This window comes from Pelodiscus sinensis, unplaced genomic scaffold, assembly GCF_049634645.1.
Source record: "Pelodiscus sinensis isolate JC-2024 unplaced genomic scaffold, ASM4963464v1 ctg35, whole genome shotgun sequence".
Taxonomy (NCBI): Eukaryota; Metazoa; Chordata; order Testudines; family Trionychidae; genus Pelodiscus; species Pelodiscus sinensis.
Genome location: NW_027465908.1, coordinates 7397324 through 7424043, shown reverse-complemented (window position 1 = coordinate 7424043; position 26720 = coordinate 7397324). Strand labels below are relative to the sequence as shown.

Genomic DNA, 26720 nt, shown 5'->3' with positions numbered 1-26720 from the left:
AGGTTCAGATCCAGCAATTCCACCAACCACCTGAAGCCAACCGGAAGCCCTCTACTGATTCTGAAAGTAGGGATTTAAAAGGCTCCTCACCTTGCTTGTGGTGCCTGGAGTTAGGTAGGGAGTGGCCCATGGTTTTTCCCGAACGAAAAGCAGGATGTGTGGATCTGAGTCACGGCACCAGAATTGTCGTGGAATAAACACACACTAGGTTTAGGGTTCAAGTCAGACAAAACCATTTTAATAACCCAGCTGGGGGGGGTGGTGTTGCAGATGGAAGGGAGTTACCCCTTACCGATACAAGCCTCTCCTCACACTCAAACGTCTGAGATATTTATACCTTCTTACAAAGTCACAGTGGAAATTTACAGAGAAAAGAGGAAGTAAGGCACTTTACTCTTAGATGGTAACATCTGCTTGACGCGATAAAACAGCAAGCAGTGCGATTTTTTGTTTGTTTGTTTAACAGCATTGTGGTTTCTTGCTCAACTTGCTTAGGAAGCTCACTTCTGACGCAGGATACACTGTGTACAGTTCAGTCTTTGGCCAGGCTAGTGAGGCCTACCTCCACAGTATGTACTGGACATAAATATTTTACTTAATTTAAAATAAAGTTTGATCAACTAACATGAGAAAGTTAAAAGGTTTAATCTCTGTAATAATTCAAATGCAACTGCCCAGATGCATCCCTAGCAAAATGGCTTGACTAATTATGTAATTAACAGTGCGTTTCCATTAGCAACAGTAATCTACAGGTTTGGAGAGGGCAGGGCTGTGATTGGCCGGGCCGGGCCTGAACACTGCCGAGAGAATCCGCTCAAGGCAAATTGCTCAAAACCAGGACTGCTGACAGCCCTTGACTGGAGACCTTTCCAAAATAGGCCACAAACCAGTCACACTGAGCACTTCAGCTGCCAATACAGCCTGCAGGAAGCCTCATGAGCAAAACCCCTCAGATACCCCCAGCTCTTTCTATGCCACAATCAGCCCTGGGCTTACACACAGGTGAGGGGTTATATAGCCCAATCTCTCAAACCCAAAACTGATCCACCCAGTTCAAAAGAAAAAGCCATGAATCCCTGGACAGTTTATACTTTAGATCTTACCCACCAGATCACAGTGGACCAAGCCTTTAGAATCTAAACATTTATTAATAAAAGACAAAAGGTTGAGACTAAGGCTGTTAGGAGAATACATTATATACATCAATCAGCAAGTTCTTAATGCAGGATCTTAGTGGAGATGTTACAAACTGCTAGCATAAGTCTTTGGGGTACATCGTGTCAGGATGGGTCAGCAATCCTTCCCATGTCTGTCCTTAGCAAGGCTGCATCTGGGATAAGTAGCAAGACTGAAGACAAGATGGAGCCCCCCTCATGGCATTTGATATTCATTTCTGGTGCCTCCCAAGCTAGAGCTAGTTACATGGTCAAGTGACCTGTTTCATATGCCAGCAGCCATTGTGCTCTGGCTGCTTTGCAGCTTTCCACACGCATTCTTCAGGTGTGTATTGGCCACCTTGAGAACTATTGTCCTTGGAGATATACTGACTAGCATAGTCACTCATAAGACATTCCGTCCTCATGACAGGCAGTCCATACACAGCATCAGCAGAGCCCATAGTCAGAACTCCCCATACAAACTCCAAAAAAGTACACAAATACCATACACAGAATCAGCACAGTATCAGCTTTTGTTTGACACCTCACACGGCCCACTTTGTACCAAATTTGGGGCAAACAGTTCCCCATGATCACAGCAGTTATCTGTATGCTCACCTTAAAATCCAATAACGTGACGGGGCCTCAAGAAAGGGTTGGGGTCTTGAGGAAGGATCTAGGATGCAGAAGCAGGCAGGTGTCTGGGCAGGGGGAAGATGCAATGTGTGGCCAGGAGAGAGGGTGCAAGAAAAAAGGAGGGTGTCAGTACAAGCTGGGGGTGCTGGCTGCTGGGGGGAAGGGAACTGAGGTGATTGGGAGGGAGTGTCTGGGAAGGACAGCAAATATTACCTGGCTTTGGGCCCCCTTGCAGCAACATCTCCAGTCACACTGTCTTGGTCACCCCAGAGGGAGGCTCCACTGCTGCAGCAGCAGCCACACAGAGTAGGACCAGCCCCAGAAACCAGAGGGACCACTACTGCACCCATTCTGTCCAGGGCTGGAGGTGTTGCTGCTGCAGCCATGCAGCTCAGGAACAGCCCCAGAGGTACCCCTGACATGGCCATGTGGTCCTGGAGGCCAGCAGTGCAGTGGCAGCAGTGCCTCTAGTGCCGGGCTCAGGTTGTGTGGCAAAGACTCAGCCTAGTGCTGCCTCCTCTCTAGTGGTTACAAAGCACGAAGAGGGGATAGGGCTAAGCTCCTTCACCCTCAGCACATGCTCATTTTGAGGTGGGGCCTGGCACTGCCTTGTGGACAGGATCAAAGTCTTAGGAAGGCTGGATCCTGCCAACTGAGAAAATTTTGCTCACCCCCACTACAGGGTTTCTCACCTGTGTGGGATCAAATATATGCAACAAGCCTTGAACTCTCGCTATAGCATATCCCAAAGACAAAGCAGTTAAAGGATTTCTCTCCTGTGAGAGTTCTCATGGATAACAAAGTGTGACCTCTGACTGAAACATTTCCTACAGTGAAAGCAGGTGAATAACTTCTTCCGTATGGGTTTTCCTATGTCTTACAAGGGTTGAGGTCTGACGGAAGCTTTTCCCACAATCAGAGCAGCTGAAGGGTTTCTCTCACGTGTGAACTCTCCTATGGATAACAAGGTGTGACCTCTGACAGAAGCTTTTCCCACAGTCAGAGCAGCTGAAGGGTTTCTCTCCTGTGTGGGCTCTCCTATGGACAACAAGCTGTGACCGGTCATTGAATCTTTTCCTACAGTCAGAGCAGCTGAAGGGTTTCTCTCCTGTGTGAACTCTCCTATGGATAACAACGTGTGACCTCTGACAGAAGCTTTTCCCACAGTCAGAGCAGCTGAAGGGTTTCTCTCCTGTGTGGGCTCTCCTATGGACAACAAGGTGTGACCTCCGACTGAAGCTTTTCCCACAGTCAGAGCAGCTGAAAGGTTTCTCCCCTGTGTGGGCTCTCCTATGGATAACAAGGTGTGACCTCTGACAGAAGCTTTTCCCACAGTCAGAGCAGCTGAAGGGTTTCTCTCCTGTTTGGGCTCTTTCATGTTTAATAGGAGTTACACAGTCACTGCAAGCACAAGGTGAATGTTGATGGGGGATTTTCTTTTGAACAGTTTCTTTCTTTGTTTTCAACCTTCTGCTCCTCTGACTGGATTTATCCTGTCCTGCTTCTGGATGGTTTCCCTGCTGCCTTTGTAGACTACGCTGACTCTCATGAGTCTCTCCTTGCTCAGGACTCTGAGAAACATGCCCTTCACATCTTTCCACTAACACCCCACATGGAGCCATTCGCTCACGTCCTTCCTCCTGAAAACTCCTCTCACTCTTCTCATTCAGCATCCCATCACCTGCTGGGATAGAGAGAGAAACCACACAGGAGTCATTCCCTGTGTTGAGCTGAAATAAAAATTCTGAATGGTGAATAGAAAATGCAGGAGAAACCCAAAGGATGGCTGGAAAGATACAATAATCATGAGCTGAGTTCACCCTGCATAACTCTTTCCCCACCCAGAACTCTCAGACTGGAGTTGAAGACAGGCTGAAGGGCCATTCAGACTTGATGAAAACACACAACCAACATCTGCTATGAGAACACAGACATTGGTTAGAGGCAGTTTAGCTGATTTCTCACCTGTGTGGGTGTCACTGATGATCTCCCCTTCCTCACAGCCTTGGAGATCAGGGATCTGCAGCTCTTCCCCTTGCTCCACCCAGGAGAGCACATGAGCTTTGGAAATAGGAAATCCTATTCGGGGAGCAATAAACCAAGTGCTGATCTTGTTCATTAAGGTCTGTGCCATTCCTGCTTCCAAAGCCAGGATCTGAGTCTCCTACCCAGACAGGCTCCTTCCCCACCTTCTAGAGACTGGTCTCTGGCTGGTACAAGATCCCAGGATACACTAATTCCATACTCCCCCTGTACAACTACCATGTTGGGAATAGCCCAGCTGACTCCCATGGGGAACTGAGCGCTTTGCTGCACTCTTACAGGATAGAACTCAATCTCCTTTAGGGCCTGTTCCATACTGGGGCAGGACAGGAATACACTGCTCATAAGGGTAGAGCTCTAGGACTTTCAGGACTGACAGACGCCCCTAGCCAGGACTCATATTTGAGCTGACACATGTCAGGTTTCTAGGGCTGGGAGGGAAAGGATCCAGCAGAGCTCTAGAGCCCTGTGGGCTCTGCCCACAAAGCTCTTGGCTGGGGGATGGAATTGCCCTGCTCTTGGGCTCAGATGCTCTACTTGAGCCAGAAGGAGGCAGGGGAATTGTCTGATCAGGAAAATGAATCCTTGGCTGGCCACTTCAAGCCCTGCCTATGGTCCACACTCCTGATCCTGACTGATTGTGCCATGGTGGGCCCTGTCAGCTGCCCACAACAGCAGTCAGTCCTGCAGACAGCCAGGACAGTGCCGGCCTGTTCCTGTGGCCAGCCAAGGTGCAGACAGGCTGGGCTCCTTCTCTGCCACTCGTAGATGCTCCTGCAGCTCAGCTCCCCTTCTGCAGCCTTGGTTCGACTCTGCCAGAAGCAGCAGCCCTCCTCTTGCGGCCAGTCGAGCCTGCCATTTGGTGCCCCTCTGGCTTACACAGAATCTACCAGAGGAAGGGAAGGACTCTGAGTTGGCGCCTTCCTTCCAGGGGCTCAGCACAATAGCACAAGGGGACCCTGCAGACGCTAAGAGCAGCTGCACCCAGCCCCACAACTCTGGTACCTGCCTGGGCCCTTCCACTAACACCTCCGGCCAAGGCACAACATGGGCAAGATGGTTGGAACCACAATGAGACCTTGGCTGTGGGAAGAGCAGCACCACTATTATGTCACTGAGTCACTTCTCACGCAGGAGCCAGAATTACTGGGGCAGATACTGCAGACATTGGGGGTTTGGGCAATAAAGGACCCTGAACCAAACCCAACCCAGCTACTCCAGAGCCCACCTAGCTTTTGTTACACAAGTGAACAGGAATCCTCACCCAGCCAGCTCACAGCCTCGTAATTCTCCTGCATCACATCCCTGTAGAAGGCTCTCTGGCCCGTGTCCAGCAGAGCCCATTCCTCCTCAGAGAAATACACAGCCACCTCCTCGAAGCTCACTGGCTCCACCACGGCCATTTCCTGTCCCTGGCTCTGCAGGCCAGGGACTGAGCTAGAGTCAGATATGGGTGTTCTGCAGCCTGTCAGGGGGAGAAGGGGAATTGAAGACATTTAAAAAAGGGTTTTATTTCTTTCCACACCCAATTCTGCCCAGACTCTGTCCCTGGTGGAAAACATGCTGGACTCTATGCTGAGTCTAGATATTCCATAAACACCACACACAAGTTAGATCCGAAAGCCGTATTTATTTCTCACAATACCTGGCTTGAGTTACATTACTTTGCCTGCAACAATGGGATTCAGTTCTCAGCACCCAGTGTTTCTGCTAAACAAGCCACATATTCATCTGCCTGGACATGGACATAGATTTAATTTAATTTGGGCTGCAGTATTTATAATCCTTCATCTTCCTACATTGATTTGCAGCCCAAACTTTGGTTCTCTCATCTGACACAAACTTTATAAACTCTCTCCACAACAGAGAGGAAGTGAAGTTAATATGAGTATTCGTATACATATTATTAAACACGTGTGCTGAATGTTTACAGGACCTTAAAATTTAAGACCTTAAAATTCATGGATTAATGGCATCAGAAGATATCCTTAGCCATGCAGTCTGTCCACTCTGCGGCACATGCCATTACACCTAGCCCAGCTTCCCATGCACAAAGCTCTGTTTCCTCACAGCATATTTTGTAGAAAGTCGCCCAGTGTTGATATGAAGACATCAAGAGATGGAGAACCCATCAGTTCTTTGCTCATTTCTTTCAGCAGCTAATCCTCTTACCCATCAAATATTTGTGCCTCTTCTCTAGCCTGAAATTCTCTGACTGCAGCTTTCAGTTATTGACTCTCACTGAACTGTATCCACTAGACCAGGGGTGGGCAATTCATTTTGTTTGGGGAGGAGGGAGAGAGACTCCAAGATTTTGGAAAGTGGTTGAGAGCTGCACTCTTCCAAGACATTAAGTAGGAAATACAGTGTATGGGATGGACATTGGGAGAAGAAGGGAGCTTTGGGTAAGGGGTTGGGATGCAGGAGTGAAAGAGGGTTCCGGGAAGGAGTTTGAGTGAAGGAGGCAGGTGTGATCTGGGGCGCTGGATTAGCCAACTACTCATGAGATATTTAAAATAAAGTTAATTTAGAGAAGCAGCTAAGTGGACAAATAAGGGGATGAGGGTTACTTGGATGCAGGAAAAGAACAAAGAGTTTGGGTATGTGAAGTAGGAGGCAGGAGTGGGGGGGGGGGGGCAGAGAACTAGATGGGGAAGAAAGAGGTTGGGGTGCCAGAGGCAAGCTTTGGCCAGGAGACTTACCTGAGTGACTCCTGACCAGCAGCCAAGCACCTCTCTGAGGCAGGCAGGGAGCCTGCTCAACCCTCACACCGGCTGCGGGGCCATGTGGGTGTGTGAATAACTATGAGCTGGAGCGGAGGGGGCACAGTGCTTCCTTTCTGGCCAGAAACCAGCCAATGAGATTGTCCTGGGGATGGAAGCAGTGCCTGTAGCCTTCCCTCTTCACCTCTGGGCTCACCTTCGCTTTGAGTGGCTTGCAGGTGGGAAGTGGCAAGCATGGAACTAGCCCATAGCTCGCTAAGCATCAGTGGGCTGCATCTGATGGCCTGGCGAGCTAGATAGGCTGTATTTTGCCCAGGCCTGCACTAGACCGAAGAGCCCTTGTGTATCCAGAAGTTTCTCGCCATAAACAAACTGATACCGTGGAAGCCAGTCAGCTCTCAGCCTATTTATTGTTTGAAACCAACCCCATATTGAAACTGACTGAGCAGTGAAATCTGAGCCTGAAGGTGCCGTCCGTTGTGTGCTTTAACTTCACCCCTTTAGCATCACACCTTGTAGATCAGTGTTTCTCAAAGTGTCTGCAGGTCCCCATGCAGTGCCCCTGGGGCTCCTCACTGATCACTGGGGGTACGTCCTCACTACACTAAACTAATTCGAACTAACGCGTCTAGAACTAAAAACTAGTTCGAATTAGCGTTTTGCTAATTCGAACTAGCATGTCCACATTAAGTGGACCCTGAACCGGGCTTAAGGATGGCCGGAAGCAGTGCCGGCAGGGCATCAGAGGAAGACTTAGAGTGTGGAGATGCTGTCTCAGGCTAGCCGAGGGCTGCGCTTAAAGGGACCCGACCCCCACCCCGGACAGACAGTTCTCAGGGGTGCCCTGCTTGCAAACCAGTCCTGGCTTGGAGTGCCCGGAGTGCCCACACTGGGCACAACACAGCACTTGGCCATCAGACCGGGTGCACTTGCCGCAGGCTGCCATCTGGGGAGAGGGGGCAATTGGGGAGCTGCAGGAGAGCTTCCACCCCCAGAAGCCTGCAGAACCAGCCCAGTCCTCCCCATCGAGGGCTCGTACCCCATTCCTCCCTCACCTCCTTCCATTTACCCTTCCCTAGCCTCTTTTCTTGATGTACAAAATAAAGGACAATTGTGTTCAAAAATGGAATCTGTCTTTATTGAACAAAACTGGGGGAGACTGGGAAAAGGAGGTGGGAGAGGGGAAGAGAGAGGGTGGGAGAGGGGAGGGCAACTACAATGATCAGGGGTTGGGAACAGGTCCCATATGAAGAGAGGCTAAAGAGACTGGCACTTTTCAGCTTAGAAAAGAGGAGACGGAGGGGGGACAGGATAGAGGTCTCTAAAAGCAAGAGTTGGGTGGAGAGGGTGCATACAGAAAAGTTCTTCATTAGTTCCCATAAAGAAGGACTAGAGGACACCAAAGGAAAGGAATGGGTAGCAGGCTTCAAACTAGTAACAGAAAGTTGTTCTTCACAAAGCAAAGAGTCAACCTGTGGAACTCCTTGCTGCAGGAGGCTGTGAAGGCTAGAACTGGAACAGAGTTTAAAGGGACGTGAGATCAAGTCATGGAGGTTGGGTCCATGGACTGCTATTAGCCAGGGGGTAGGAGTGGTGTCCCTGCCCAAGGTTTGTGGAAGGCTGGAGAGGGATGGCACGAGACAAATGGCTTGGTCACTGTCTTCGGTCCATCCCCTCCAAGGTCCCTAGGGTTGGCCGCTGTCGGCAGACAGGCTACTGGGCTAGATGGGCCTTTGGTCTGACCCAGGACGGCCATTGTAAGCTCAGAGTCAGGGGTCTCAGTGGACCCCCTTGATTTTCATGCACACCTGCTCCTGGGTGGCCAGGCTGGCAGCTCTCCTGCCCTAGACGGCCACTTTCCTGTGCCTAGTGCGGAGATCGTGGACGAGGTCCACGATGTCCGCACTAGCCGAGGCGGGTGCCCACCTCTTGCGATCCCGGGCAAGCTCCCGGGAGCCGCCAGCCTGGTCCCTGGAAGAGAGGGAGGGCTGGGGGGCATCGGGTGGCTGGCTCGCGCCGTGCCAGGTGCAGGGTCTGCTGGCTGGGTGCTGGCAGGCTTGCACCTGGCACGGGCACCGTAGCCAGCCCGTGCCCCTTTAAGGGGTCCGGGGCCGGGAGGGGGGCAATAGAGTTTCCCTGGTGTTGGCCAGAGTGGCCACCAGGGAAAGCTGGGGAGGGCTAGCCTCCCACTAGTTCGAATTAAGGGGCTACACACCCCTTAATTCGAACTAGCTAGTTCGAACTAGGCTTAATCCTCGTAAAATGAGGTTTTCCTAGTTCGAACTAAGCGCTCCGCTAGTTCGAATTAAGTTCAAACTAGCGAAGTGCTAGTGTAGTGCCTATGAAAGTTAGTTCGAACTAACTCTGTAGTGTAGACATACCCTGGGTGATTTAGGGCTGTGTGCACCGTGGTCACTGGGTTTGGTTGGTAACTTCAATGACAATCCCATGAAGATGTTTTCACAAGAATTTTCTCATCATTTAAAGAATTTCCACCAGCAAATTCACCTTGTCTGAAAGCTCCCAGGGATTTTCTTCTTGCTCTCTCCAGTGCAGAGGGCAGAGTGTCTGGTGGGGGAAAGGATAAGAGAGGTGAGATTCCAGGCTCTCCTCTTTATTATAATGTCCCCACGCTGAACTCTGCATTTCACTTGTATCAGAGACCAGACAGACACACACAAATGTTTAATATGAAAAGGTCTGAAACTTTCCGTGTCCTCTCTCGCTTGGGCACCTCCCAGCAATGGAGCCAACATCTCTGCAGCCTCATTCCCGCCCAAGGAGACACAAACTGAAAGTGAGATTTACTTTTCCCTCCTCATCCCCTCCCACCTGGTCACTTACCACCGCTTGTCATAACCTAGAGCTGCGCTGGGGGAAGACGTTGCCATGACATTAACTTTACCTATTTGGATCCCTTGACACCAACAGGCGGCTCAGAGTTTGCAAGCCCCTGGCTCTATTTGCAAGCAGTTGACTCTGTTTGCTCAGTGCCTCTAAGGAGAGCAGCATGATGGGGCCGTCATTCTCCATGTGGGAACTGAGGCAGGGATGGTTGGCTTCAGAGGCCAGATTCAACAGTTTCTAATAGTTAAACAACTTTCCCCTACTCCATCCCTTCTAGGTACCTTTGAATTCCCTCAGAGTCTCCGACAGCGCAATCGTTTTCTGGGAGAAAGCATTGACTTGTTCTTCCAGTTCAGGGGAAATCTCTTCAGGCAGCTGGAACTGCCCTGTCTCACACCTGGACAGAAACAATTCAATGTGATTCTATTTCATTTACAGATGATAAGATTTGGCTAGTGAGTCTCAGCTCTAACAGGCCTGGAGTTAGAATTCCTTGAATTCCCCCAGCCTGAGAGCAAGGGCAACACAGTCCATGGATATGCAACCTTCCCCTGAAAGGTCCCACTGCTGTTCTTCACCTCTGGCCCGGAGAGACCAGCTGGGGACAAAAGTGGAATTGAGTCTCAATGGCTAATTCTCTCTTTGGCCTCCAAGCGCAGAGGGACAGGATGTTCCCAGGTGAAGGGCTGCAGGAATCTGCCCACAAGGAACCAGACTGAGACACCAGCTCCTCCCTCCCCTGCTCCTTCCACACAGGTCTCCAAACAGCCCACACGGGGAAGGCAATTTGCAAATATGGGGAAGAGATGCCCTGACCTGGCCCCAGGGCCATAGATTCCGTGAGCTAATGGGGCTGTGCCATCTCGAATAGCTCTGTGCCTGTGACTGCAAAGCACAACAGTCACTCACATGGCAGCAATGCACACGCCGAGTTACACCCAGATCGGATGTCTGGACCCCAGCACTTGTGCCTGCATAGTGGGTCTCCCTAGCTGAGGAGCAGAAATTATGAGGGGTGGGAGAGGGGAGCTGTGAGGGGATGGGGACAGGGCGAGAGGGGGAGGGTTGAGGGAGACAGGTGTCCAGTTTGGGACTGAAAGCCCCTGGCCCAACAGGCTCCTGGAGATGCCAGGGAAAGCCACTGGCCCAGGCTGTCGAACACCTAGTTTGCGGTTCCACAAGCTCCCTACCAGCCCCTGGGCAGCCCACGGAGAAGTCCCTGAGTCGGCATATCCAGCTCTTAGCATTGGAGCAACTGGGGGGGGGATCAGCTGGGCCAGGGCAGAACAAGAACCACTCTTGGGCAGCATGGTGAACAGGGTTGGCCACTGACCAGGCTCCCTAACTTTAATCCAAGCCCCTTCCCTTCTGCCCCCCCCTCGCACCCAGTTCCTCCAGTGCCTGGCTGGAACGGCTGCCCCACTGCCAGCCCTGCTGCTTGGCATGGTGCAGTCATGCTGCCAAGAGCAGGGGAATCCTCAGGTGTGGAGAGCAGCTGGGGTCTGGATGGGGGGCCTGGAGTGCAGGGGGCAGGAGAGAGGGATGGACCAGAGGATGTCTGGCTCGGGGATGGAGTCACAGCTTCCCCTAGGATCTCCTCAATGTATTGTTCCCAGCATGGTATATCAATTGGGGGACATATTAATGTGGCTTGGGGGTTTTTTTTGGGGGGGGGGGGGAGGAGATGTCTTTCAACTGTGTTTTCAACAATAGGGTTCCATGTTGATAAGCTAAATTTCAGAAAACTGAAGACGTCCCTGACAGCGATAACAACCATGAATAAATTGTTCTAAAACACCAACATTGAGCCTGCCACTTGCAGAATCTAGTTTCATTTATAGATGTGGTACAAGAAGAATCAAATGACCTCTAAAAAAAGATGGCCAGGCCCACTTTTGCCAGATGCTAAGCACTATAAATTAAAACTGAACACTCAGCAATTGGAGCACAACTGGTGGAAGCAGAACGCAAGCCACAGTTCATTCGGCCATGCCAGAAAGGACGGAACTCTGTGTTCATGGCTGTGGAGAGAATTCGGTGCATACGGAATGAACAAGAAAGATCCGTGAGAAATGGGTTCCCAGGTCTCCACATTCAGTATGCAAGAAGCAGTTCTTTGTGTTATGCTTTTCTTTTTGTCAACCCCCCCCCCCCGCTGATCAGTCTGTATTTTTATTAACATTATGTATTGGCTGGTCAAAAGGCTGAATCGAGCAGAGCTGGTTTTATTGGCAGAATATGCCATGGTTATGGGCCCATTGGTGAAAGCACTAAATATTATCCAAGCACAGATAAGTACACTAATGGAATGGAGTGCAGCTGCATAAATTATACCAGCTTCAGGGGGTAGCAGAGAATTTTTTTTCAGTTTATCCTGTACAGACTAACAGTCTGGTAGCACTTTATAGATTAACAAAACATATATGTGGTATCACGAGCTTTCGTGGGCACAGCCCACTTCTTCAGATGACTGGAGTTTTGAGTTTAGGCTGTGCAGAGCCAAAATAAATACATCTGTACAGCCTAAACTCAAAACTCCGGTCACCTGAAGTAGTGGGCTGTGCCCACGAAAACTCATGATACCATCCGTATATTTTGTTGTCTATCAAGTGCTACCAGACCATTTGTTGTTTTTTAAGTTTAAATTATACTTGATGGTTTCAAAACTGCAAAGGAACAAGATGCCCTCTTGATGCCCCTGGTAGATGGACTTCAGTGCACCATTCAGAAATGTTTTGGGAAAGCAATTCTGAGAGTCCCAGGAATAAGATAAGAGAAAAGTTATGAGACTCTGTCTTGTCTATAGTGTTCTTTTTACATTTTAAACACCTTTAAAATGCAGTGAGAACAAACATACAGCTAGAGTGGGCAGGGCGAAGTGCAGGGGGGTCTCTGCAGCCCTCCTTAGCCTGCTCAGCCCCTCTGAGTTGCATATAGGATTACAATAAATGTTTAAGCCACTCTCTGACTCATGTCTCATCCCCACTGGGGAAACTGCTTTAACCACCAGGAGCGGATGAGAGTTTTGCAGGGCTCAGGGCAGCACAATATTGTGGCCTCTCCCCCCTCCCCCATTTGGAGAAAAACCAGAAAAAGGGGTGTGTCCCCCTGTGCCCACTCCTCCAGTAGCCCCACGCTGATCATGTTAGGAGAGGGGATGAGGAGGGGGAGCTAACACCTCCCTCTACAAACCTGCCCTGCCTCTCTCCTCCTGGTGCTGGTCCCTCCCCTTCTGCGTCACCCCCAGAATCCCCTGGCACCTTCACCTTCCCTTAGCCCTGCCCCTCCCGGTGCCTCCCCCTTCCCTCACTGCCCCGCCCCCTTTGCCCTCTTTTCCCTGATGCCCCCCCCACCACCCTCTGCCCCCCTTCCCCTCATGCCCCTCTGCCCTCACACACGTGGCTCCATCCCCGCCCTCCTTCCAGCACCTCCCCCTCCCCCCTCCTCTCCCTGCATCCCCCTCCCCCTCCCCTCAGCACAAGCCCCTCCCTCTGCCCCTTCCCCCTTCCAGTGCCCCTCCCCGAGTCTCCGCTCGCCCCTCCCCCCACCAGACCTGAGTCCACGTGGAGCCGCGTCCCCTCGGGACACTCGCAGCGCGCGGGCAGAGACAGGCCAGGGCGGCGCCAGAACCGCTGCGCATGCGCAGTGCCCGGGCAGGAGCCCGCAGTGGCACCGCCTCTCAGGTGAGGATCCCCCGCCCCCCTCCGCGCGCCGCCCCGGGACCCACCAGACGCGCTGGGCAGAAGCCGGGACTGGCCCACGTGGGCATCTCTCGGCCCCGCCCCCGCAACAAAGGGCCGGTCCCAGCGCCCCGCGCGCGCACCCGCCGCAGCCCCCTCCCCCCCGCCCGTGGGGACCAGAGCGAACCCTTCAACCCCAGCAGCGCGCGCCGGCCCCGCCCACCTCGGGACACGCCCCCGCTCCCAGCCCGGCGAGGAGGGAATCCCCCGGGTCGCTCCACGCGCTGCAAAAGCCCCGCCCCACCTGCGAGCCGGCCCGGGCTCCGAGAAGCGGAAGTAGCCTCTGGCCGGGGGGGCGGGGCCAAGCAGCGCCCGGTCTGAGCTAAGCCCTGGCGCTGGAGTCTGCTGGGAGTCACGGAGCTGCTGCGCATGCGCGGTCTGACGGGCCGCCCCGTTCTACTCCGCCGCGGTCGGGTTTTCGGCGGGTCCCGCCCATCGCTCCGCGCGCGGGCAGGGAAAGGGACCAGACTGCGCCGCGGTTACTGCGCATGCGCCGCGCTCCTTGAGCCGGGAGCCGTTGTGAGGGGCCGTTGGGGCCGTTACTCGCTGCTGGTGGGTCCGGCGCTGGGTATCGGGCCGCCCCCCCGCTGCTGCGGTCGCCCCTGATGCTCGCGCTGGCCTGGCGGGGGCGGGGCAGAGCGGGGCTGTGAGGGGGCTGCAGAGTGGGGGGCAGGAACCAGAGCTGTGGGGAGGGGCCCTGGCCTGAGGGGCGCAGCGATGGGGGGCGGTTCTGGCCGGGGCGGTTAGCGGGGGAGGCCCAATGGACCCTGCAGGGGGAGCGAAGCTTTTGGGGCTTTTTCGGTTTTTAATTTTGATGGGTTTTTTGTCCTCAGAGCTGGTGCCTCAACCCCGCCCCCCCTCCCCTCCCCCCCCCCCCGGACCTGCCCCTCCCTCCCCCCGGACCTGCCCCCGCCCCCGGACCTGCCCCCCCACTGCTGAGCTCAGGACAGTGACCCGGCCCCGGTCCCCAGCCCAGCGGCAGCCATGGCTGCAGAGAGCCCCGTGGAAAGTGTCCGGGAGGAAGCGCCGCGTCCCGTCTGCCTGGAGGATTTCACAGCCCCTGTCGCTCTGCAGTGTGGGCACAATTCCTGCCAGGCCCCCCTCAGCCCTCAGGGCAGAGACACTGAGCAGCAGGGACCCCTCCGGCCCAACCGGCAGCTGGCAAACGTGGTGGAACTAGCCAAGCCGCTGAGTTTCCAGGCAGCAAAGAGAGCAAGATGGGACGGGGTGTGCGGGGAGCACCAGGAGGCTCTGACGCTGTTCTGTGAAGAGAATCAAACTCCCATCTGTGTGGTGTGTGACAGATCCCAGGCTCACATGGTGGTGCCCAAACAGGAAGCTGCCCAGGAGTACAAGGTACAGAGCGGCTGTCCAGTGTGATGGGAAATAACATTGGGTTTTAATTACAGGCTAATTTCACTGACTGTTACCAGCCACAGATGTGAACCAACCAGTGTAAAGCAGTGGTCTCCAGCCTTTGAAAGTATCACTTTTTGAATTTAAGTGCAACCCAGGATCTACCTCAAACCCAAATACCCTTGCCCCACCTCCTTTGTGACCCTTTTCCGAGGCCCCGCCTCTGCTCACTGCATCCCTTCTCCCTCCCCGATCCTTTGTCCCTTTCATCAGGCAGGGGCAGAGGGATGGGATGCAGGAGGGGGTTCATGCTCTGTAAGGCAGTTTGAGCTCAGGGGGCTCAGGGTTTGAGAAGAGGCTTGGGGTGCAGGAGAGGTACATGACTGGAACAGGGATTCAGGATACAGGCTGCAGCTGAACACTGCTCACCACAGGTGGCTCCTCTGTGGTGGTGCAGTGGGGCTAAGGAAGGCTCACACCTGCACCACTTTCAAAAGCAGCCTACAGACTCCCTCTGTTTGTGGAGATAGAATGCAGGGTGGGAGAAGGAAACAGCTCCAAGGCAAAGGGCAGGAGATGTGCAGCAGTAGGGAGAGGGGGCAGCTGAAGTGCTGCACTTGATAGCCTCTTAGCCAAACCAGTCAAGATCACCTGTCAGAGGCTCCAAGATCTACCTGTACATCCCGATCTACTGGTTGGTGACCACTTCTGTAAAGCCTTCATGATTGAAGAGATGCTGTAAAAAGTAAATGTTCTGGCTTCGTGGCAACTTATGTCAAGTCTTTACAGATACCTGATGTGGGAAATGTTTCTCTGAGGCTCTAAATCCTGAAACGCAGCCCTCACTGGTGGCAGGAGGGGTGTTTGCACAATGGAAGGTGTGAATAATCAGAGAGGTTTAGATTACAGGAGCTACAGGCCACTCTGTCAGTGAGCTGCCTTGGGACTAGAGAAGAGGAGGTTACAAGCTGTTACTGATAGAATGAACAGGAATAATAAGCTGTTATTTGCCTTATGTGCACAGTGACCCTGCACAATACCCAGCACGGGAAAGTCCCTGCTCTGAGCAGGTCACAGTCCAGTTAGACAAACTGTGGAAAGGGAAGGTGGGGCAGCAAGTTGCTCATAGTCGCCAAACACATCAGGGATAGAGTTCGGTCCTGAACCCTGGTCCAGTTGTTAGACTACACTGCTCCCTGTCCCTCAGCATCACTGAACAGTGATGAAGTGTGGCTGTTAGGAGAGAAAGATGCCTTGTAAAGTCCTGGGCTCAGCAGGGAGAAGAGGTTTCCCACTGGGATGCTGAACTTCAGGGCTGCTCCGTGAGTGGTTAAACTCTGATGCAGCAGCTGGCACTAGATGAGGTTGCTGGGCTGGATGCTGTATGGGGCCCCAATCACCTTCACTCCACCCATAGCAGGGTTTCAGGAAGCACAGGTCTATGCCAGGAAGAACTGGGATTCAACTGGATTATAGCAAGAGTTCAAACTGGTTAACTGATGAGCTAACGTTTATTGGTGCCAATTACCACTTAAACTCCCCACTGCCCCTGACGTGCCCACTTGCCTCTGGCAGCTAACGTCAGTCTGCAGCTGCTGGGCGTTCCCATTGGCCAGCAGTTGTTGTGGCCACCCTGGCAGACCTCTCAAGAGCTCCCTAGCTCCAAGAGAGCCCATTTCCGCTACCAACCCTGCCTGTCAGCAGGTTAAAAAATACTGTCACTGGTAAAATTGTAATTGGTTACGTGATTAGTATTATTAACCACCTGCATCATTCTTTATGAAGGTGCCACCACCGATCTGTCCCTAGGCTCGTAGGTGTCCTGCTGCATCCGCAGTCTCTTCCTGTGTATTTTGCTATGGACAAAGCCATGTCCAGGGCTGAGTCCCTGCTGGAGAAGGGCAGAGTTCCTCAAAACTGGGATACTCTTAAAGGCAGATAAATGGGCTCCCAACATCTAATGTGGTTTGCCCTCGTGCTTATATCTGTTTCTTCAGGAAAAATTGGAGACTCATTTGAAGACTCTGAGGGAGGAAAGAGAAAAGCTGCTGAGAAGGAAAACAACAGCAGAAGGGAAAAGCCAGGAGTATCTGGTAAGTGCTTGTGGCTATGGACCAGCAGGGACTGGCAGTGGGAGGGCTGTGTTAGGAGGCAGACTCCTGTGTGGCCTTGGTGAGGTTGGGCTTGTTTGTGTTTCTCCTGGATCATGAATTGCTGGCTGAGATCCATGTGTAGAAAGGCCTTGAGCATCCGTTTCTGTGCATGAGTTAATGTCCATCCTTTGTGGCTTTCCCAGACATCCTCCCCAGGTGAGCTGAATGTGCCCCTGTAGGACTGTCTGCTCACTTGGTGCATTTATATGTTTGCTTCTTTTCCCTCCCTGGGTATCTCTGTCAGGCTGGTGCTGAGTCCTGCCTCCTGGTGCTCTGGATATGAATTCCCAGTACCCATGAATAACAAAAGATGCTGCCCATGACAGACATGGGAACATCCCTTTCAGAGGGACATGGGGCAAAGGAGATGCTGGGAGAGACACATCTGCCTAGTAATCACAAAGAGGCAAACTTTAGAGTTTTCCAAGAAATTCTCCCTACTGCGCACTCAGCTCCCTGTGAAAGGGCCGTGGGCGCCATCCATGCCCCTGACCAGCCCTTTCCCTGTTTTCACACAGAAATGGACCCAAGCCAAGAGGCAGATGATTGTGGCTGAGTTTCAGCAGCTGCAGCAGTTTCTGGAGGAACAAACGCAGCAACTCCTAGCCCAGCTGGAGAAATTAGATGAGGAAATTGGGAGGTTCCAGATTGACACTGTCAGGAACCTCTCTGTGCAGATTTCCCATATCAGCGAGAGGATTGGGGAACTGGAGGGGACATGTCAGAAGCCAGGAAGTGAATTCCTGCAGGTGAGACTGAGGGACAAACATGCCAGCTCCTCACACAGCGAAGAGAGGCTCCTGAATCAGAAGTGCTCGGTCCCAGTTGTCAGATCTCAGTGTAACACTTTGTGCATTGCTGCCATGTGAATGACTCTTGTGCTTTGTAGAGTTACAGGCACAGATCTATTAGAGATGGCAAAGCCCCATTCACTCAGGGGATCCATGTTCCTGGGGCCAAAGCAGGGCCTCTCTTCCCAGGTTTGCAAAATCCCTTCTCAGAGGTCCCCTGTGTGTGTCCAGTGGGGCTGAGATTCTTTTTTGTGTCTTTTTTTCTAGGACGTCAGAAGCACCCTGAGTAGGTACGTGGCTCTCACTCCCCTCACAGTGCACAGACCAGGGAAAAGGCTTGGAGTAGAAGTTAGCACCACATCTCCCTAGAGCTCTACAGCCAGATGTTAGACATGAATATCTCTGATGCATTTAATTCTGAGGGTCTCATCCTCGCACTTGAGACTCTGGAATTCCCCATTCAGGGCACAATCTGACCAAGTGTTGCTTAGAGCTGTCTCCTCCTTGGGGATTGGTTGCCGCAGGACTGTGGGGTGGAACATGGGCCTGTCACTGCTGGGCACTGAGCACATTCAGCCCAGGACAGCAGGGATCAAGAGTCTGTCCCACTGGAGGGCTGTTTGGAGACCTGTGTGGAAGGAGCTGGGTTGAGAGGAGCTGGTATCACAGTCTAATCCCTAGTGGACAGATTCCTTCAGCCCTTCACATGGGAACCTCCTGTCCCTCAGCATCTGGAGGCCAAGGAGTGAGTTGGCCATGGAGACTCTATTCCCATTTACTCCCCCAGCCAGTATCCCCAGGCCAGAAGTGAAGAACTGAAATGGGATCTTTGAGGGGAAGGTTGCATGGCCATGGGATGTGTTGCCCCTGCTCTCAGGCTGGGAAAATTGGAGGAATTCTAACTCCAGGCCTGTTAGAGCTGAGACTTACTAGCCAGAACATATCAGCAGTAAACGACATACAATCACATGGAATTGTGTCTGTCCAGGTGTGAGACGGGGCAATTCCAGCTGCCGGAAGAGATTTCCCCTGAACTAGAAGAACAAGTCAGAGGTTTCTCCCAGAAAACGATTGCTCTGTCGGAGACTCTGATGGAGTTCAAAGGTACCTGGAAGGGATGGATGAGGGGAAAGCAGTTCAAGTATCTGAGACTATTGAATCTGGCCTCTGAAGCCAACCTTCCCCTGCCTCAGTTCCCAACATTATACAATCACATGAAGAGCATATATGAAATCAGAAGAAAGTAGGCTTCTATTTGACACCTCACATGCCCCCCCCCCCTTTGTGCCACCTCTGGGGCCAACATCCTCCCATGGGTGCAGCAGTGATCTCGCTGCTCCCCTCAAAATCCAGTAGCGTGACACCTCCCATTCAGAGATCAAAATGGCTAAAGTTATTGTCATGGCAACGTGTCCCACCACCACAGCTCCAGGTTATGATAAGAGGCAGTAAGTGAATGAGAAAACAAGTGGGAGGAGGTGAGGAGGGAAGAGTAAATCTTATTTACAGCTTGTCTCTCTTGGGACAGGTGTGAGGCTGCAGGGATATTGGCTGCATTGCTGGGAGGTGCCCGAGTGAGAGAGGAAATGAAAGTTTCAGACTCTTTCATACTAAATACCTGAGTGTGAGTCTGTCTGGTCTCTAATAGAATTGAAACGCAGAGTTCATCATGAGGACATTATTATAAATAGGAGAGCCTGGAATCTCACCTCTCTTATCCCTTCCCCCACTAGACACTCTGCCCTCTGCACTGGAGAGAGCAAGAGGAAAGTCCCTTGGAGCTTTCAGACAAGGTGAGTTTGCTGGTGGAAATTCTTTAAGTGATGTGAGAATTCCTGTGAAAACATCTTCATGGGATTGTCATTGAAGTTACTAACCAAACCCAGCGACCACGGTGCACACAGCCCTAAATCTCCCAGTGATCAGTGAGGAGCCCCAGGGATGCTGCATGGGGACCTGTGGACATTTGGAGAAACACTGTTCGATAGGTTTGTGATGCTAAAGGGGTGAAGTTGAAGCACAAAATGGACAGCACCTTCAGGCTCAGATTTCACTGCTCAGTCAGTTTCAATATGGGGTTGGTTTCAAACAATAAATAGGCTGAAAGGCTCCTTTACCCAAACTCCCTCCTAGACCCCTCTATCTGTCCTGTATCCCAAACCGTTACCTCAAGCATCCTCCTTCTCCCAGTGCCCATCCCGGTTCCTCCATTTCCTGCATTTATGTCATGGAGAAGTGCAGCTCTCAGCCACTTTCTATTTGGCCCCCCCATGAAAATTTGGCCCTCCTCTTCGAATGGATACGGCTCAGTGAGAGCCAATAATTGAAAGCTGATGCCAGACTATTTCAGGCTAGAGAAGAGGCACAAATGTTTGATAGGGAAGCGGATTAGCTGCTGAAACAAATGAACAAAGAACTGGTGGATTCTCCCATCTCTTGATGTCTTCAAATCACTGGGGGACTTTGTAGAAAATATACTGTGGGGGAAACAGCTTTGTGCCTGGGTAACCGGACTAAATGTAATGGCTTGTGCCACTGAGGGGGTCAGACTGCATGACTGAGGATATATTCTGATCCCATGAATCTTAAGATGTCATCCTGCAAACACTCAGCACAAGTGTTTAATAATAAGCACACGTATTTAATAATAACACCACCATTCAGATGCTTAAAGTCACTGACTCTCAGTTGTGGAATGGGTTTATAACATCTCTGTGAGATGAGAACAGTTTGTGCTGCAAATCTGTGAATGAAGACTAAGGATTTTAAATACAGCAGCCTGCATTTAACCTATGTCCATGTTCAGGCAGGTGAATATGTGGCTTGTTATCAGAAACACTGGGTGCAGAGAACTGGATCCCATTGTTGCAGACACAGTAATCTTGTAACTCAAGCCAGGTACGGAGAGAAATGAATATGGATTTGGGATCTAACTCCCGTACGCTGTTAATGGAATATCTAGAGTGCAACAGAGCGCTTAGCTGCCCTGGGGAATGAGCTGGGCCATTCCCAAGGTGGGGGAGTGATGCATCTTTACTGCAGGTGAGTGTGTCCTGGAGTCTTGTACCAGCCAGAGCCCAGTCTCTGCTAGGTGGGGAAAGGAGCCTCTCTGGGTGGGTGATTCAGATCCCAGCTCTGGAAGCAGTAATGGGAAAGACCTTAATGAACAAGATCAGCACTTTGTTTTTTGCTCTCCAAACACAATTTCCAGTCTTCGAAACTCATGTGATCTCCTGGGTGGAGAGAGAGGAGGAGTTGTGGGTCCCAGATCCTCTGAGCTGTGAGGAAGAGGAGGTCAGCAACACCCAGACAGATGGGCAATCAGTTAAACTGACTCAGAAACCAATTTCTGTCTCCTTATAGCAGATGTAACTTGTGTGTTTTCATGAAGTCTGACTGACTGTTCAGCTTGTCTTCAACTCCAGTCAGAGTGTGGTGGGCGAGGAAAGGCTGAGTTCTCTTCTCTGTGGAAGGGTTGTGAAGGAGGACAACGAACTCAGCTAATGATAATTTGACCATTATTTGAGCGTGTATCCCCTTTTCTATTCCTTTTTTAGAGTTTCCTTGCAGTTAATCGTGGAGAATAACTCCTGTCTGGATCATTCCTCTGTTCCAACAGGTGACGGGACACTGACTGAGAACCATGAAAAGAGTCTTCAGCAGGAAGGACTGGAGCAAGTGTCTCCATGTGGACTATTATTGAGACTATCTGAAGGACATGTTTTCCAGATACGTGAGCAAGGAGCGAGCTGTGAGAGTCAGCATAGCCCAAAAAAGCAGCAGGGAAATCATCTAGGAGAGGGACAGGGTAACTCCAGTAGCAGGAGCACAGGGGAGAAAAGAAACACAGAAACCGTTCAACAGGAAATCACCCATCAACAGTCACCCTGCACGTGTAGTGACTGTGAAACTCTTACTGAACATCAAAGGGTCCATATGGGAGAGAAGCCCTTCAAGTGCTCTGACTCTGGGAAAAGCTTCAGTGAGCACTCACACTTTACAAACCATCCGAAAATACATACAAGAGACACACCCCATAACTGCTCTGACTGTGGGAAAAATTTCATTAAAAACTCACAATTTGTTATCCATAGGATGGCTCACACAGGGGAGAAGCCTTTTAATTGCTCTGCGTGTGGGAAAAGCTTCAGTCAGAAGTCAAACCTTGTTACCCATAGGAGGACCCACACAGGAGAGAAACCCTTCAATTGCTCTGACTGCGGGAAAAACTTCAGTAGTAGCTCATACCTTGTTACCCATAGGAGGAGCCACACAGGGGAGAAACCTTTCAATTGCTCTGACTGCGAGAAAAGCTTCACTCAGATTTCACACCTTGTTAGACATAGGATGACCCACACAGGAGAGAAACCCTTCTATTGCTCTGACTGTGGGAAAAGCTTCACTAGAGGCTCACACCTTGTTACCCATAGGAGGATCCACACAGGAGAGAAACCCTTCTATTGCTCTGACTGTGGGAAAAGCTTCACTAGAGGCTCATACCTTGTTACCCATAGGAGGATCCACACAGGAGAGAAACCTTTCAATTGCTCTGACTGTAGGAAAAGCTTCAGTCACCGCACAAGCCTTTTAAACCATAAGAGGACCCACACAGGAAAGAAACTTTTCAGTTGTTCTGACTGTGGGAAAAGCTTCAGTCAGTGCTCCTGCATTACTAGTCATCAGAATACATACAAGAGTGTTGCCTTATAGAAGCTCTGATTGCAGAAAAGGCTTCAAACATAGGTCAGACTTTAAGAGGGGAGAAAGTCATTGAGTTATTTTTACTGTGGGGAAAGCTTCAGTCAGAGCTCAAATCATCTTAGCCTTTGTAGGACCCACAGAGGGGAAAAAGTATAACCTGAGTTCCCTTTAAGCTGCCTGGCCAGGTGGCTGTGGTCCCAGAAGACCCCTTGGGGAGGGCCTCCTGGGGTACTGATCTGTCCACTGCCACTCACCTTTCTGCTCTCTGGGGCTTCTCACCACCCGGTCCTGCTGGGGCAGCTCTTTAGTCTCCCCTGGCCAAGGCCCCGAGCTGAGATTCCCGCCCCCACCCCTGCCTCTGAGCACTGGTACAGACGCTGAACCTCTTCAGGTCTGAGGAGAGAGCAGTTTAAGGCCCAGCTTCCTGGGATAGCACTCCCCAAATGGGATCAAACCCCAAAGAATGGGGTAAGCCCCATTTAGCAGTGAAAGGGGAATGTGCACACCGATTGCTCCCATAGGTAGTAATTGTTTACACTTTGCTTGATAATAAGTAAAAGTGGTTTTATTAAGTACAAGCTGTAGGATTTAAGTGGTGATAAGTGAGAACAGGCAGAGCAAAGCAGATTACAAACTCAAAGGTAACAAATGCATCTGAGGAAGTGGGTCTTTGCCCACGAAAGCTTATGCTCCAACACTTCAGTTAGTCTATAAGGTGCCACAGGACTCCTCGCCGCTTTTGCAGATTCAGACTAACACGGCTACCCCTCTGATAACTTACCAGAATGTTCATTGTATTTTAACCATATGCTAGCCTTTGCCACAAGCTCTGTGTGCAGTTTAAGCAATGACAGTGGTCAGTATGTCTCAGCAGTGGAGCTGGAGCAAAGGAAGATGGGGGGGGGGCATGACAGCTGCCCTGACACTGTGACATCCACCCCCCTACCCCCCAGAGATGCCCCTGTCTTCAGGTTTCTAAACTCCCAACAAAAACCCTCCAGGCCAGGTACAGCTGAGCTGGGCCAGCTACAGCCTGGCCACTGGGCTGCTATCTCAGTGCAGACCTACCCAGAGCGATTCCTTTTGAGTTGGTGTCTCAGGGAGTCTCTCCACTTTCCAGCTCCCCATGTGTGAGTGCTGCTCTCTGGGGGTGCCTGGGAGAGTTGGGCTGGGGGCAGGGCCAACCTGAGTCATTCTTGCACCCTGAGCAGCGGGCACGTGTTGCATGCACGCCTCTGCCCCAGGGTGGCAACCTATGGGGGGCACCTGATGCCGCGTCCCTTACCCCTTCAATCAGGTGCCTCCATAGGTTGGTGCCCATGCATTAATCTGGCCCTGGCTGGAGGTGCAAGTGCCAGGCTAAGTGGGGTGGGGATGGGGACAAAAGTTTGTATTTGTTTCTCCTTTGCAAATAAAGCAGATGGTTAGTTTCTCCCACTCCTGAGCTATGTCTACACTTGAGGCTTCTTGCGCAAGAACATCTTGCGCAAGGGTTCTTGTGCAAAAAGTCTTGCGCAAGAAAACGTCCATACTGCCATGTGCATGCTGTGCTTTTGTGCAAGAGCGCCCATGGCAGTGTAGGCACTCTCGTCTGCAAGAAAGCTCTGCTCTATTGGGAAATTGCCGAAGTAGCTCATTTGGGAGAGCATTAGACTGAAGATCTAAAGGTCCCTGGTTCGGTCCCTGGCTTTGGCAAAAGCCTTTGCCAATATGGCTTAGTCTGTTTTGGCATCTCTCCATCTCTGGTAAGCAAATGTCGGCAGTCAGAGTTCAAAAGCTGAACCAAGAGGCCTGGAATTACATCATAAAGATGATGATATTTCAGGGTTAGAAACAGGAGAGGGGATTTCATGCCACCTCAGAGGTTGTTGACACAGGAGAACAGAGCTCTTGGCTTCAGCTGCTCCCAGCCTTGCATCTCTATTTTTAATTCCATGCCCCCAGGAAGGAACATTAACAGAGCCTGCCTCGGATTAATTCTGAGGCTTCCCTATACTGAGGACACAATTTCTATTTTCTTAGACTGTAAGTTATTAAGTTGATTGAAGCAATTTCAAAATAGTTTCCAAGTATAGACATGCCCTTATAGTCCTGGTCTTCACAACATCCTCTGGCAAGGAGTTCCACAGGTTGACTGTGCGTTGTGTGAAGAAATACTTCCTTTTGTTTGTTTTCAACCTGCTAATACCATGGAGCACCCTTAGTTCTTCTCCAACCCTCTTCCAGCCAGCCCTGCTCCCCTCCTGACCGGTCCCCCCTCCTCCTGTTCTGAGATCATGTGTGTCCGTTTTTGTTTTGAAACCCATCTGTTAACCCTAGAGGCGTGGTGATGAATATTCCCATGCCTTATTTGCATACGTTCTTGTGCAAGAAAGCACAATGTAGCTGTAGCCAGAAGGTTCTGGAGGCTGGATACTAGCTTGGACTTGTGGGACTGGCTGGTCATGGAGTGGTGGGATGACCAGTAGTGGCTGCAGAACATTTGAATGTGCAAGATCACCTTCCTAGAGTTCTGTGCCTGTCTCGCACCGACCCTCCAGAGACACAACACCCACCAGGGGTCCACCATCCCCCTGCAGAAGTGGATTACAATCACCCTCTGGAAGCTGGCCACCCCAGACAGCTACTGCTCAGTGACCAACCAATTTGGGGTGGGAAGTCCACTGTTGGTGCCCTGCTCATGCAGGTAAGGAGCTCATGGGTTGCTGTTCCTGCCCAGATGGGCGGGGGGGGAGGGAGGGGAAAAGGTTGGATAAGGGGGACACTCAGGAGAGCGGGTTGCGGAATGTGTGGGATAGAGTGGGGGTGCAGGTGCAAATATGCAAATAAAATGTTACTGATCTGCCAAAAGTTTGTGAATGGGTTTGCTGGTCCACGGTGTTCAAAAGGCTGGGGAACACTGGCCTAATCCAGCTGGGTCTGGCTAAATATAAGCCAGGGGAAACACTAGGTTAAGGGGGGGATTCCCCCCCCCCCCACACACACACACACTTAGAGCTTTGTCCCTTGCAATCTCTGGGAATGTTGGGTTTTTCTTTTCTGATTTTCCTTTCCCCTGTTTCCCTCCTCACTGGTGGGGAGGGGGCGGCTTTCTTACCCTCGTGGTGGGAAGCCCTGTTACAGAGGTGGGATGGTCAGATGCCCTGAGAGCAAGTCCCTGGGACAACTGGGGCGAGACCTTTCATGCTTCTGCCCTTTTGCTGCTGGCTAAAGTGTTGGGCTTAAGTCTGTCTGTTTGGGTTCAAACCCTGCCCCTGGTTCCTGCTGTCATGGAGAGACATGATTTAGATCAGGGCTACTCAACATGTGGGCTGCATGCAGTTTGGGTTTCCACAGGACTCAACAGGCAGCCCATGGGTGGGATCCTTTGAACGTGGCCTCCACTGGAGACATGCTTCACAACGGCGAGGAGACTCCAAGGTGGGGTTAGCACTGAAAGACACAAGCAGATTGGCTCTAAGATCAAGTGCCTCTTTGCCCTGGGTCTGCCGGCCGCCAGCCACCTTGACCAACCCTCAAACCAGCTGGACTAGCCAGCCCACGTCACAGTGAGTCGCTAGTGGCCCTGTCAGAGAAGAGCCCTTGGCAGCTTCAGAGATGTTGCTGCAGCTGCCTGAGGCGCCTCTCTTGAAAGGGCCACTAGTGAGCTGTACTTCTGTAGGCCGGCTAGCTCAGTTGGTTAGAGCATGGTGCTAATAACACTAAGGTCATGGGTTCAAGCCCCATGCTGGCCATAGGGCTGTTTGGTTTGGTGACTTCCCTTTCTTTAGTTGCCTGCTATGGACAGGGAAGCAGAAACAAGCAAAAGGCTGAGAGCTTTGCAGGAAGCAGGGCAGAGATCTGGTAGGGGGAGGCACCAGTCTGCACAGCCCCAGTGGCTGAAAGGGCCTGAGCCTGGCTTCCTGTCCCCAAAAGCAGGGGAACTGATGCCCAAATTCCTGCTGCTGCAGTGGCGGCATCAAGGCACCAGCTGGGGGCAGGCTCTGGAGCCCAAGCCACACAGGGAGACTCAATATGACCGGGAGGCCTGGAGCGTGAGAGCCCTGCACAGAGGCTGCTGCTGGTGGCCTGCTTCAGTGGCCCAGCAGCTCAAGTTCCCCTGAACCAGCTTCTCCCCATGGAACCACCCCAGCAGGGCCAGACGGAGGCATTGGCGAGCCAGGCAGCTGCCCAGGGCGCCAACCAATGGGAGGCACCTGATGGCAGCTGTAAGTGCCCTTACCCCCATGGCTGTGGGGCCCTGCATGGCCCAGCATGCGGGCCATCAGTGCTGGCCAGGCCGGGCTGCACAGCGTATGCACTGTGTGCCCCGGGGGCGGGCCCCAGGCTGCACGCCAGCGGCCACGGCTGGCCCACACATGTGCTGTGCACCCTGGGGGTGAGCCCATGCTCCCTGAGGGGGCAGGCCCGCTCATGTGCCACGTGCCCGGGCCCAGGGTGCCAAAAGGGCTGGCCCTGCACTCCAGAGTGGCTGAGGCCCCCTAACATGAGACAGTGGGACCACCAGAGGAAGGTGCCAGCCTGAGGCCTTCCTCCCAGCCTCCTCCCCCTCCCAGGTCCTTTCCCCAGGCCC

The 26720-nt window shown here is 52.0% G+C and overlaps 2 protein-coding genes and 2 non-coding genes across 6 annotated transcripts; 3 read left to right on the top strand and 1 right to left on the bottom strand.

Annotated features, from left to right (window-relative positions):
- Positions 1-110: 110 nt before the first annotated feature.
- Positions 111-13216, bottom strand: LOC142824469 (zinc finger protein 688-like). Its single transcript, XM_075916484.1, has 6 exons — positions 12960-13216; positions 9688-9803; positions 9068-9127; positions 5101-5301; positions 3759-3872; positions 111-3477 (listed from the first exon to the last, which is right to left on the bottom strand). The coding sequence occupies exons 4-6, from the start codon at positions 5237-5239 to the stop codon at positions 2732-2734; spliced, it is 999 nt and encodes a 332-aa protein (XP_075772599.1). The 5' UTR covers positions 5240-5301; positions 9068-9127; positions 9688-9803; positions 12960-13216; the 3' UTR covers positions 111-2731.
- Positions 13217-14058: 842 nt separating this feature from the next.
- On the top strand, positions 14059-24882 carry LOC142824465 (zinc finger protein RFP-like). 3 transcript variants are annotated; one of them, XR_012899335.1, is made up of 8 exons: positions 14059-14502; positions 16500-16595; positions 17174-17404; positions 17714-17736; positions 18435-18550; positions 19180-19239; positions 20253-20344; positions 21066-21194. XR_012899335.1 is itself a non-coding variant. In XM_075916463.1 (7 exons), exons 1-7 carry the CDS (start codon positions 14131-14133, stop codon positions 22154-22156), a joined length of 1989 nt encoding a protein of 662 aa, XP_075772578.1. In that variant the 5' UTR covers positions 14059-14130; the 3' UTR covers positions 22157-24882. The 3 variants fall into 3 exon arrangements, 2 of the variants coding, with proteins under 2 accessions (XP_075772578.1, XP_075772579.1); XM_075916463.1 differs by lacking the exon at positions 20253-20344 and having other exon boundaries at positions 21066-24882; XM_075916464.1 differs by lacking the exon at positions 20253-20344 and having other exon boundaries at positions 21004-21161.
- On the top strand, positions 23770-23842 carry TRNAF-GAA (transfer RNA phenylalanine (anticodon GAA)). The gene has a single exon. It is a non-coding gene; the product is annotated as a tRNA-Phe (tRNA).
- A 925-nt stretch (positions 24883-25807) lies between the features above and the next one.
- TRNAI-AAU (transfer RNA isoleucine (anticodon AAU)) lies at positions 25808-25881 on the top strand. Its single transcript has one exon. It is a non-coding gene; the product is annotated as a tRNA-Ile (tRNA).
- Positions 25882-26720: the final 839 nt, after the last annotated feature.

Coding starts and splice junctions, on each gene's coding strand:
- LOC142824469 (XM_075916484.1), bottom strand. CDS start 5,239: ATGGCCGTGGTGGAGCCAGTGAGCTTCGAGGAGGTGGCTGTGTATTTC. Junction 3,873..5,100: donor CGAGGCTGTGAGCTGGCTGG/GTGAGGATTCCT, acceptor CTCCCCGAATAG/GATTTCCTATTTCCAAAGCT. Junction 3,478..3,758: donor CATCAGTGACACCCACACAG/GTGAGAAATCAG, acceptor TCTCTATCCCAG/CAGGTGATGGGATGCTGAAT.
- LOC142824465 (XM_075916463.1), top strand. CDS start 14,131: ATGGCTGCAGAGAGCCCCGTGGAAAGTGTCCGGGAGGAAGCGCCGCGT. Junction 17,405..17,713: donor CAGGAAGTGAATTCCTGCAG/GTGAGACTGAGG, acceptor CTTTTTTTCTAG/GACGTCAGAAGCACCCTGAG. Junction 18,551..19,179: donor GACTCTGATGGAGTTCAAAG/GTACCTGGAAGG, acceptor TTCCCCCACTAG/ACACTCTGCCCTCTGCACTG.